Consider the following 13,252-nt stretch of genomic DNA (forward strand, 5'->3'; position numbering starts at 1 on the left):
ACACACCAATGAGGCCGGGGCAGAGCGCTAAGGGGTGGAGCGGGGCGGGGCCGGAGATGGGTCACTCCCAGGCGGGGGCCTCTGAGCTGACAAGATTGGCGGAGATAGTGGGCTTCTGAGCCGGACCGAGCTGGAGCTGGCTCCCTCGAGCCGTGGGCGGGGCGTGGGCGGGCCTCGGCCGTGGTTGCTGGTGACAGGTCGCCTGACTGGGCTCCTCCCCGGGCCCGCCCCCATAGGTTTATCTTGTGACCGCGGGCGCCGCGTCCTGTCGGTTCGAGCTTGGAACCTGGTTATCCGCGATGCGTTTCCTGGACGCTGCATTTCTGCTCCTGGCGCTCAGCACCGCCGCCCAGGCCGAGCCCGTGCAATTCAAGGACTGCGGTGAGCCCCGGGCGGCCCGAGGTTCCCGCACCCTCTGCGGAAGCCCGGGCCGGAGCCGCGCTGAGACCCCCCGGGCTGGGTTGGGCGGGTCCCTCGGGTGATCGGGGTCAGCCTAGGACTCCGAGTGGAGTGGGCTGGGTTGGGGGAGAAGGTACCCGCCTCGATGACACCCCACCGCACACAACTTTGTATCTTTCCTTGGAATTCGTGTTTTGGAGTCACTGACACTCCTGCAGGTGGGGCCTTTTGCTGAAGTTTCCTAAAGTTTGTGGGGCAGACAACAGAAGGTTCGTCCCTATAGAGCGCCAAGGTTGAGGGAAGGGGTGCAGAACTTCTCTTTATGTCTTGGATCTTCGGTTCTCCTCCACCACCCTTTGCTTTCCAATTTCCTTTTTGCTGACAAGTCAAAAGTCAGTTTCCCTTTTCATAATTTATTCTGTTAAAAATAGGGCTTTCTTTGGGCTGTGGAATCTTGTGATTCTTAATCAGTTTTTCCTCCTACAAAGCTTGTGACACATAATTCCCTCTCGCCGCTGGGGTTGGAATCTTTGTTGGAAAATACAACAGCGGGTAGAAGTTCTGAGTGCCTTCCTTCAGTCAAGTCTATAGAATTAACGTTGGAGCAGAACTCCAACAATTCTGTTCGAAGGTGGAGGTGGAGAGAAAGGTGCAATGATCAATGAAAGAGGCTTGAAACTGATTTTGTAAAGTCTGTGAGTAGAAAGGAAGCATGGAGATTGTATGGTCAAATATTGAATTCCAGAGATGTCAGGTAGCCTACCTGAAGTCACACAGCAGAATGGGGAACCAGAGTAAGTTTGCTTCTTTCTAAAGAGTGCCAAGGTAATAGTAACTGCTCAACAAATATTAATTGCAAAAGTAAATGAGGGACTATATACTCTTTCCACCTAGTCATCAAAATTCATGTTGAGGCCAAAGCAAAGTTGAAGATTAGGGGACAAGATTGATTAAGGAATAGACTGCGGCCGGGCGCAGTGGCTCATGCCTATAATCCTAGCACTCTGGGAGGCCAAGGCGGGAGGATCGCTCGAGGTGAGGAGTTCAAGACCAGCCTGAGCAAGAGTGAGACCCCGTCTCTACTAAAAAAAAGGAAAGAAATTAACCAGACAACTAAAAATATATAGAAAACATAGCCAGACATGATGGCGCATGCCTGTAGTCCCAGCTACCCGGGAGGCTGAGGCAGGAGGATCACTTAAGCCCAGGAGTTTGAGGTTGCTGTGAGCGAGGCTGACGCCATGCACTCTAGCCTTGGGCAACAGAGCGAGACCCTTGTCTCAAAAAAAAAAAAAAAAGAAAAAAAGGAATAGACTGCTGGCCTATTAACACTTAACAAATGGTGTCCCATTGAATTAGGAGACTGGCACTTGGAAGATGCTATTATTGCTTCAAATTACTACCTTTCCTTCTATTAAACTTGTGGCCAACATTTAGATGAAGACACTGTATTAATTTGATAAACTCATTCAGTCCTCACAATCTGTTTTGCAGATGAGACTGAGGCACACAGAGTAACTTGCCCAAGATTTCCCACCTAGTAAGTGGTGGGAAACTGGTAGGTCTTCATGAGCCACTTTGGGTTTTCAATGATAACATTTAAAAAAAGAAGAAGAAAGGAAATAAATCCAGAATTATTCTACTCATTTGAAAAAAGCAGGAATACACTTATGGGAAGACTTTAAAGGGAAGGAAGGTTTCACTTACAGATTTTCAATTTACTTTTGAATTGGGAAATAGAAAGTAAAAACTTTAAGCGCCCACATCAAAAGATTTTGTGTTCCACTCTACACCCACCTTCTCTAGGGTGGGATTTCCTCAAGTGAGAAATGCGGCCAGGCAAATTAGTTTTGTAATGTTTGCGGATTACAGCTGAGGAGCCAGTTCTATTGACATTGGAAGTCCAAGAACCTCTTGTCAGTGAAATACTGGCTGAAAGAGCCACAAGTACTACCCGTTACTTACTTCCTACTAGATTATGTGACTCAGCCTTGAAAGAAGCAGGTAAAAGCTGGACATGGAAAGCCTTACCATAAGCACTGATTTTCAATTGATTGTTGATAGAAGTTCAAGATATTTTTTTTACTGTCCACAGAAGATGGGATGGAGTAGAAAAGAGTGTTTCTCACACTGTTTTGGGTGCTTAGAGTGTGTACAGTTTGAGAACTTTGCTATGACAGAGAAGCAAGGGGGATAAAAGACTGCAAAGTATTATTCACAGACCTCGCTGGAGCAGTGTTGGTCAATGTGATGACAGAGGTCATTTAAAGAGAGACCGTCCCACCCAAGGGTAGGCACAGGCAGAGAAGCAGAGTGCTTCTACTTGAGCTTCCCAGTGCATATCATACTTTCATTTATTTATTGGTTTGTTTGTATTTATTTATTTTTCAGAGAAAGAGTCTTGCTCTGTCACCCAGGCTGGAGTGCAGTGGCACAATCATAGCTCAAAGCAACCCCAAATTCCTGCGCTTAAATGATCCTCCTGCCTCAGCCTCCCCAGTAGCTGGGACTACAAGTGCACAACACCACCATCACCTGGCTAATTTTTTTTTTTGTAGAGATAGGGTCTCACTGTGTTTCCAGGCTGGTCTTAAACTCCTGGGCTCAAGCAATCCTCCCGCCTTGGTCTCCCCAAGTGCTGGGATTACAAGTGTGAGCCGCCGTGCCTGGTGTGTACCTTACTTTTATAGTACTGACCTAATCTGGGGACCACATAGCAGATCATGTACTCTCACCCTGCATTTTGCCTTCTGTCTTCATGCATTCTACTTTTGAGACAGAAAGAGTCCATTTTATTGGCTGGAAACATAATTTTTATCCACAAAGTATATCTGAGGTGAGAGGCCCAGCCTTTGCATTAAAAGGGAACTTGCTAACCTATCCAGGAGCAGCTAGCTGTTCTAGATTAAATTCATGGACTAAATCTGGATAAGACGATAATGGTAAACACTTACGTGTCACTACTATGTTCTAAACACTTATCTAAGCTATGTGTATGTTAGTCACCTACCCTATGATTACCCCCAGAGAGGTTAAGTTATCCTGCCCTGAGCTTACACAGTAAGTAGCAGAGCTAGTGGAGAATTCAAACCCCATATCAGGCTCCAGAGTCTGCCTCTCAGCGTTGATGGCTGAAGGGCAGAACTTAACTTACCCTGTTATGGACATAGTTACCAGACAGTCCACTTGCATTCTCTCCCATTCAGCTATCCAGATTCAGGACAGCTGAATGAGAAATGCGATTTTTAAAGACTTTTAAACAACCTGTTTTGCTCAAGCATTTATTGTATACAAATAGCACTTCTGTCCTTGGTTAGACTGAGATTGAAAAGAAGGAAAATATAAGGACATACTCTGCCTCAGAGATGCTTATTTTAGAGAACACAGGTTTCCAAAGTGGAGTACACATCTGTGTATTGTGGATGTGTGCTTACAGTTACTCTCATTGGTAGGGGTGTACAGTCAGTTTGGAGACCACCGAGTGGGGAGACACTAGAGCGAGATTGAAAGATGGTGGGGAAGAGGTGGAAACAGTTTGAGAGCGGCCAGTCTCAAGATTCCTAGTGGAAACAGTAGCACTTGAGTCATCGCTTGTGGCACCCGTGTGCTGTAGACCTGAGTCATTGCTTGTGGCACCCATGTGCTGCTTTAAAATCCCGTGTTGGGATGGGAGGTGGCACAGGGGTATGCCTTTCCCTGCTGTCGCCCTCCCGGGATATAGAGCAGGGGAGCTGGCTCTAGATACTTCATAATTGGCTCAGCTCCTCTTTACCTATCAAATATGAACAGTTTTTAACTCCTTTTAGAGAGAGTGTTAGTTCAGAGATTTGTGGAGAATGTCTAGTGTTACTCCTCCGTGCTTTGTTCTCTGTCAGAGAACAAAGAACTCCTGAGCTACACCTAGTTTGTGAGTCAAATCAGTTTTGAAACTGCTTAGAAACAACACGGGCAAGTCAGACGAATCCCATTTCTGACTATTCCTAGTACTTTCCTACATCTGACCCTTACTTTTTAAACATATGCAGTATTTGCAAATATATTATTCCCAGGAGCTATAGCCAAGTATTTCAGAGGAAAAGAAACCCAGACTTAGGTAGCAGTATTCTTCTTTAACCCCACCGTACTCCTGCCATCTTGGCTGTGTGAAATGGCCCTGTTGGGAGTTAAGTTTCATTTGGGCCCTAAGCTTTTATTGGAACTATAAAGATCTCGACCTCTGTCCTCTTCTTTATCCCCTTGAATCTTGGAAAAATCTTGCCGAGAGACTTAGGCAAGATTTGAGATACTGCCTGTTATCTTTTGAGCCAAAATATTTCATGACTCATAAGTGGGTAAGTGGGCCTTTTAGATTTTTCCCCTCAAAGAACATGACTAAATAACTGAAGAAAACTCAGAAGTGCAGTGGAGATGGTGTAGTTCCCAGTTCAGAAGTGGAAGGTAGTTCCTCTCTTAAGGGTCATTCCCTGTTCAGAGATGGTAGGTAGTTCCTCTGTTGAAGTCATTCCTCTGTTAAGGATTAAGCTGGTAGTTCCTCTTAACTTCTATACTCTGCTTACTCGGAAATGAGTGGGCTTCTGAAATCAGCCTAATTTAAAAAGCCAAGACTGGCTATTCTAACACTTTTCATTGTTTTACCCATACCTTTAAGAATATTGTTTATTTCTCTAAGAAGCCAGTATGGGGCAAAATAATGAAGAGATCCCAAGAAGACCAAACACTGGGCAAAGGACTTACCAGGAGTTTGTGGAAAGGGTATAAAATCTGGGCAGAAGATACTTCATCACTGAAAATCACAGAGGACACGGGGTTGAACATCTCCCGTAGTGAGAAAGAGAAGAGTAGTGAGAGGCAGAGAGGTGACTTTGAATCAAGGGACCTGAAAAGGCTTTTTTAGTTGAGTTTGATTCTGAATCTTCATCCAAAGTCTTCAGATGGTTCCCAGTCGGGAATTTCCTTGGAGTCTCCTTCCCTTTGTCACTATGGCTATGTGTTTAAAGCTTCCTTCAGGTTCCAGGGACAAGGACTTCTAAGTCAGGCTGACCTGCTGAGTCCTGGATCTGCCCCTTCCAGGGGATGAGACTGTGGACAAGTCACAGTAACCTTTCTGCTCTTCTTTTTTCTAACCCCTAAAACAAGGATAATAAAACCCATTGTTGTGATGTTTTCTTCAGATGCCTTGGCTTTCCTGCATCCTTGCTGCCCAAGGTACAATCTCCTTGGGGTCTAAAAATAAATAACTCAGGAGCTAAAACCTCCTGGATCCAGGAACTCTGAAGAGGTTCTCTCTGTTCCAAGATCTGCAGACTTTGCAACAAATAATACCAGACTCCCTACGTGAGCATTTGCACTGGTAGAACTTTGGGTGGAAAGATGATGAAACTCATTCTGATCTTCCTTCTTGGAATTTCAGGCCCCAGGTTTGCCTTTGGGCTATTTTTGCATAGAAATACAGTTTTTCCAGTAGTGAACAACTCTCATAAAATTTACATACTTATTTATGTACTAGAACATGAAGGGAAAAACAGGAATATTTTAATCAAAAGAAAAGTTGAAGCAAACATTTTCAAGGTTTAAGCTTAGATTGTGACCCCTTACCATTAAGAAGGCAAGACAAGAATCTAGGAACATTTGGAGTTTCTTTGGTTGTAGTTTAATCCCTCAAATATAATCTTTTGTGGATATGGTCTCGGGATATTATTTAGTTTGATAAATATTAACTTTCTATCGGTCAAGAAACCAACCAGCTCCCTTTTCGTCTCATTTACAGGCTATGATTTTAGCAGTAAAATGAATCAAGATTCTGACTTTTGATCGGACGTTGTCTTAAAGATTCCATCCCAGGAAAGCAGTCAGAGGAGACCAAGCTCACCCTAACTGGGAGAGCAGAGCATCTTCCCACTAGGTGGTGGGCAGCCTAGTGGTTTGTTTTTCCTCCAATTCTAATTCATTTTTCTTTTTTTGTAGGTTCTGTGGTTGGAGTTATAAAGGAAGTGAATGTGAGCCCATGCTCCACCCAGCCCTGCCACCTGAGCAAAGGACAGTCTTACAGCATCAATGTCACCTTCACCAGCAGTGAGTAAAAGTGGCTCTTACCCTGAGATTCATGCTAAAGCATAATATAAATCTCAGGTATTGGAATGACCATAGGAATGTGTGCGGAGGGTGACTGGCAGTCAGGTACTCGGTGACCTCCCTTCCTATTTGTGCAAAGCCAGGATTCACTATGCCCTTAGACAGCCTTCTCATACTGGTTTCCCATATGCCGTTGCCCAGAGTCCATGGCTCCCAGACCCCCTTTAAGCAAACAGGGAGATTTCCATGTGTTCACAGGTTGGAAAAAACAGTTTGCATTTTCTCCATCCTGCCTTAGGCCATATTGCACAGCAGGCTTTTATGAGAACATCAGCTCTGTTTAGCTACAGACCGCAGAGTATCAGTACAGACCCCAATTCTGTAAACTTTCCAACTCCTCCAAAATGTTATTTTAGACAGTATACTTTTCAGCTATTAAGTCTACATCCTGCCTGAAAATAAAGGTGCAATGAATACTTAACAAGCTCTGTAAGGTTTAGGGAACCTACTGAGGACCCAAGGAATAATCAAGAAATCTGAGCTGGCCGGGCGTGGTGGCTCACGCCTGTAATCCTAGCACTCTGGGAGGCCCAGGCAGGAGGATCCCTTGAGCCCAGGAGTTTGAGGGTGCTGGGAGCTAGGCTGACACCACTGCAGTCTATCCTGGGCAACAGAGTGAGACTCTGTCTCAAAAAAAGCAAAAACTAAAAAAGAAATCTGAGCTTTCTTCTCCAGTAAGATTCAAGAAATATTATCAAAACTTGGTACTTTCTTGTACCACATTTATCACCTTCAGATTCCCAAGAATCTAGACCAATGTGAAATCTGAATTTCTGGATAGTGCATCTGCCTTGAATCCTTTCCTCATTTTCCATCCTATGGAACGAGAGTAGACAGTTTAATAAGAAACCTCAAAGTTCCTGTCATCTCTTTCGTAAAAACTCCAACTATTCACTTCCTATTTTCTCTCCTGGACCATACCCTGGCCCCTCTATTGTTACAAACCAAAAAAAAAAAAAAAAAAAAATGCCCTCTAAACAAAAGTCCTTCCCAACCCGGACAGCAAGAAACATGCAGAGCCAATTCTCTGGATCTCCACAATACTGCAATAGCAGCTCGTGATTCTGGTGGCCCTAATTTTATACCTTTATTCCTCCTGCCCATCTTGTGATATGGACGATAGAAGTTATCAAGAAATGTACTTCTTTCTAATCTTACCAAGTTTCTAAAGGGTACCTTTTTAGAGACCGTGTATTTAAGACACACAATACATTTTGACAGAAGCTGATGTAAATAGTAAACAGAAAGTTTACTTGCCAAAAATCGGTTGCCTTGTTGGATAAGGTATTTATCCAGGTAGCTTTGATTCTCCTGAGAAACTGTGAAAGGCAATGAAGAGCAAGGTTAAGAGCAAAGAAAACAACTCCTGTTAATGCTTCTTTTTGCATAATTAAGTAATTTTTCCAGTTTGGAGTGAATGCTTGTACTGTGCTAGGTAAAGCACAGCTACAAAGAGAAATAGGCCCTAGGAATTAAGAGCCATGTGCATGATGATTTGCAGCCATAGCAATGCTGTTGCTTGAGATTATATTAATATCTGAAATTTTGATTTAGGGTTTGAAAATAGGCTGTTATTTTTTTTCACTGTCTGATTCTCTTTTTTTTTTTTCTCCTAGATACTCTATCTAAAAGTAGCAAAGCCTTTGTGCATGGCATCATAATGGGCGTCCCAGTTCCCTTTCCCATTCCTGAGCCGGATGGTTGTAAGAGTGGAATCAGCTGCCCCATCCAAAAAGACAAGACCTACAGCTACCTGAATAAATTACCCGTGAAGAGCGAATACCCCTCCGTAAGTGACACTGTTGGAGACATTGGAGGCCTTGGGACTGGATTAGAAACGTGAGGGCAGAGATAGGTGTGAGTGTTAGGGTTTTTCATTGTGTCCCTTTGTTCTTTCACTGTGGCCTTGTGGTTAGCCTGGGCCTAAAGATGCCATTTTTTCATATAATATTTTGCTTAATTCTCCACCCTATGTAGAGGTGAGAGAAATTTGAGCCTCTTATGTCATGGAATATGGACAGAGTCCACTCCACTAAGAAATATTACAGCCTACATTTAGAGCTGGGTCTTATGACTCCAAAGGCTGTGCAATGTTTAAAGATTTTGGCCAGATACCAAATAGCTTAAGATCCAAGTGTTTCAGCATTGTTATCTGGAAATCCTGGTTTCTCCATTAATCTCACAATAAGAGAACAGTAGTTTGTTAGCTCCGTGGGAGAGACGTAGCTCTTTCCACTCTCCTTTCTCCCCTCTGACCCCCACCTTCACCTCTGGACACCTCACCTCCCTCTTTTTTTGCCAAGCACTTGTGAGGTGGAGCCCACAATGGGCCTGTGTTAAAGATACTGAATCTTGATACGAATGGAAGAAGTAAGGGATTACTTTTTTCCATAAAGGAAAAAAGCTGTATTTCTTGAAAGGAAGTCAAGTAGAACCCAGTTACAATCTGGCCATTTATGTTTCTACAAGTAATTAAAGAACATTCTAAAGGGACTCAAATATAGGCAGTCTGTGTTTAAGGGATGTTGGAGAGTTGGAGACCATCAAGGTCAGGGAGAGCTTGGTAGATTAATTTGCAGAGTATCCGTATAATCATGGGCATTTCTGAACCTCAGTTATGTGTGCAGAGTGTCTGGTCAGGGCCTGACAGGCAGCAGGTACTTAATGTCTCTTAAGTGAGTTACATTTAATTTGAAAAACAGCTCAAACTACTTAAGCACAAAGTGAAACAGTAGTTAATGCACACTAGTCTTGAAAAACTTACAAAGCAAGTGAGGATCTAGGTGTCATTGTCACTCAAATGGTATTCCATTGTGAAGAAACATTTGAGTACAAAAGAGAGGTAGTAACTAATGACAAATAAGCTAATGTCCACATAAGAAAGGACCCACAAAGTGTCAGTGAGTTATTAAGAATTAGAAGTGACAGCTCATAGTATGCCTGTGACCAGTCAAGGCAGAGATCTCTAATGAGTAGTTTAAGGAAGTTAACTGAAGGTGTATTGCTACAGGGGGTTGTTGTACTTAAAATTACTCATACAGCCATAAACTGCTTTGGACTATCCTTTGTGCATTGACATTTCCATTTCCAGCTAATGAGAAAGTTTCCTTATACCTAAAAATGTAATTTTTTTTCCTCTCTGCTCTTCATCGTTACAGTTGGAAAAAGCTTGGTCAGATTGCCAAATACATGAGAAATTGTTTAAACGTAAAATTATTATTCACATAAGCCTTCATTTATGTACCATTGATATAAGAGGGAAAAGAATGCTTTAGAAATTATATTTGATAAATTAACTAGGTTAGTATGTGGTACTGCTAACACCAAATCATAGGTATAACTTGGTTCACTCTTTCAAGTTTAAGGCCACAGGCTGTGTCTACACCCTAAGCAGCCTTCATGGTGACACGATTTAAGAAGAAAAATACAAGGAATTAGGCAGTTTGTTACAGTTTACACCTAGGATACATAGTTAGGCCAATTATGGATGGAAATCAGGTCCTACTTTCATTTTCCCAATTCTTTTTCTCTTTTTCCAGATAAAACTGGTGGTGGAGTGGGAACTTCGCGATGACCAAGACCAACGTCTCTTCTGCTGGGAAATCCCGATACAGATCCAAGGCTAGAGCTATTTGGTGCCAATATATCTATCCGGGGGTGAGAGGGTATGGGTAGAGGGAAGGAGGAAGTGAGGGAAAAATTCAGACCTGAAACTAAATCAGTGCGTAAGATGAAAGGAATTGCAAGACTGCTGTTTTATGCCTCTCAACTTCTAAAAGCATTTAAGACCCTATTTCCTGAGAGCTCAGAACTGTTGTCTTTGTAATATCCTTTGTGAAAAGGTTGAAGGGAAGAAGAGAGAGTGCAACTGTAGGCATTTAATTGTCTTCATTTTTTTTTTTTTTTTTGGCTGTTGGAATAAGGAAGGCCCAAGTGGACAGGACCTGAGGGAGGTTGCTTAAGGCTATCAGATGACTTGCCCTGGGGTTATGGCCCTCCCAGTGGAGGGTGGGTTCCACTTCCCTGTGGCTGGGACGGTACCTCTACAAGCTCCTCATCTCTAAGTGCCTCATTGAGTTCAGTGCTTTTAGCCAATGAGTCTGCTGACTCTTGACAACACCTCTCTTGGCCTCCGCTGCTTCAACGGTGACTTGCTGTCCAGTGGTGTCCAGTGTCATTGGAGAGGAGGTGTCCTACAGCAGGAGTTCAGCTCTGGATGGCTGGTTCTCTGCAGTTGTCTCGTGTCTCTTTTTCTACCTAAACGCAGCACTGGGTTAGCAGATGTTTGATTTTTTTTTAACAACATTAACTAACTTGTGGTCTCTTTTTGCACCTGGAAATGTATCTTTGAATAAATAAAAACTCACCAGTCTTGTCTTCTGCATTTGGGCTGTGGTCACCTGCTTGTTTCAGAGTGTGATCCCGTAGAACTATGGGAGGCAGGAACTGGGGTTCCATGGTCCCAGAGTACGCTGAAGACGTGACTTTTTCAGAAACTGTCTTTTTCTTCCTTTTTTCCCTAGTTAGACCTTATCTATTTTATATTAAAGGACCTTGTTTTCCTTTATTTTGCACAATCATATACCACCAGTCATGCTGGAAAGAAGCAGGGAATGCAAGCATCCCCTAGTTGAATAGTAACAACCCCTGAAAGGTTGAGGGAACTGTATTTGAGGGGGCAGGTAGGGGAGTGGGGGTTACAGGTTGTGATCTTTTGGGAACCCTCTGCATGTTGAGGAAAGCCTAGAAGTTTATAGATAAAATATGATTTTAAGTTGTAGCAAGTAATGGCTAAATTAATTAAAGCTTGGAATTTCCTACTCTGAAAGTACAAGTATAATCATGGGCATATATTTAACCGTCTGTTTTGAATCAATGTACTATATCAGTCAGCTTTTAGGTGGCACAGGGATTACAACCCTATTGACTATTGATTGAGTTGAATTATGTGGACTTTGGAAGATCACTGTTGTTAGGCTGGGGCAAAAGGAAGGGACTCTTTTCTTAGGTGAGTTTGTACAAGCACTTATGAGCACATAATTCATTTAGTCTAGTTCTTTTCATCCCAATAATTTCCCTAGACCCTTGGATCTCTTTGCCCTGTGAGTTTCCCAGGAAAGCCACCAGGGGACAGCAATGGATCAGGAATAAAGTTAAACAGCCAAGCTTTCCTAGCAAATGCTGGCAGCCTTTTAACCACAGTACTTTTTAGCTAAGATCTTTAGTGTCTCCTGTCACAGTGAGTCTAGACAGATAGCCCACCCTCTCTCCTGTGCCAGGCCCTTGGTGTATCTGAATTGTGTGAATGCCAAAGGTGGTTAACTGCTGTGGTCTCTGGCTTCAGACCACGCGTGGTTGGATCCTGACTCCACCAATTAATAGGACTAACAGTGCAATCTTGAAATTACTTCATCTCCCTGCGCGACAGTGTCCTTATCTGTTAGTACAGGAGTAGAGCTGTGAGGATGAAATGAGATGAGGCATATAAGCTACACTCCATAAATGTCAGCTGTTACCCTAGGAGGCATTGTTCTTTGTCTAGAAATAGCAGGAAAATCAAGGTTCAATCTGAGGTGTGATGATGTCTCCTCAGAAAGACGAGGCTATCCTCTGCCCAGGAACTTTCTGAGGCCTCTAAAGAAGCTCAGTGCTCATGTATCTGCTGCCACCTATTCCCAGAAGATTCCTCATGTCACTTACCTTCTTTAAAGCTAACAGCCACCTGCCCCGTGTACTCCTCTGCCCACACTACCATGCAAAACAAGGACTGCCTGTAGCTGGGAACACTATCTACTTCAGGGAAAATTGATTTTGATACAACTGACTAGTTGAGTGTTAAACTATTCTGGAAATAGTTCACATATTTAACTGCTAAAATAGATTTCTTTTTCTTCTCCCCACTGACGCTTCAAATAAAAAAGTATATTTTAAAACTATAAACCTTTCATCGTTTATGCTGTGCATTCTTTGTGAAAATTTGTTCTTGGGGACAAAAAAAATCTTTGCTTTATGTATAAAACATGGGTATAAATATAATACATAAACATACATATTATATCTGTGATATTAAAATGTATAGAGTGGTTGATTAGGATTAAAATGTCTAAACACACTCCTTAAAGGAGTGATAATGAAAAAAAGTGGGAGAAACATTGGTTAAGACACGGAGTATAAATAGATTTTTGGGAAATTAGAAAAAAAAAGAAGAGAAGCCGTTCAGCTCGTAGATACCCTTCCGCCAGAACAGAAGGGGACACACAGCTTGTGACTGTTTACCAGCCATCGTGAGCTGCGTGGGGCCTGCAGCAGCAAGCTAGGTAGGGCTCCCATGGGGGGATTAGTTTGAAAGGTCGCCTTCTACAGACAGTTCACAGACTCCCCCCTCCTGAGTCATTAAAACATTGAGAAGCACTGCATCTTAGGTATATAAAAAAGGTCATGCTCTTTCCAATGACAGGCTCATGCTTTTCTAGTCTACTAAGCAAGCCTTGGAGGCTTAGACCCAACTCTTATTTTACATGAATTCCAGGGCTGGTAAATCTTAGATTCCAGTTGTTTAAAAAATAATAATAATAGCAATGAGGGGCACCCCTGCTTACAGAATAAAAGGAATCCAACACCTAGTATCCCCGCTTTGGGAGAAGGTTAAATTCGAGGCCTGCTATTCAGTCACATCTGCAGGCTAATAAAAACCAATAAGCATGGAGTAATTGCAAATCCT

At 42.9% G+C, this 13,252-nt stretch overlaps 1 protein-coding gene across 1 annotated transcript; it reads left to right on the plus strand.

Moving 5' to 3' along the window:
* Positions 1-232: 232 nt before the first annotated feature.
* On the plus strand, positions 233-10,915 carry NPC2 (NPC intracellular cholesterol transporter 2). The gene is made up of 4 exons (XM_045563983.1): positions 233-381; positions 6,364-6,471; positions 8,148-8,320; positions 10,071-10,915. The coding sequence occupies exons 1-4, from the start codon at positions 300-302 to the stop codon at positions 10,155-10,157; spliced, it is 450 nt and encodes a 149-aa protein (XP_045419939.1). The 5' UTR covers positions 233-299; the 3' UTR covers positions 10,158-10,915.
* The last annotated feature ends 2,337 nt before the right edge of the window (positions 10,916-13,252 follow it).

Source organism: Lemur catta, chromosome 1 (genome assembly GCF_020740605.2).
Source record: "Lemur catta isolate mLemCat1 chromosome 1, mLemCat1.pri, whole genome shotgun sequence".
NCBI lineage: Eukaryota > Metazoa > Chordata > Mammalia > Primates > Lemuridae > Lemur > Lemur catta.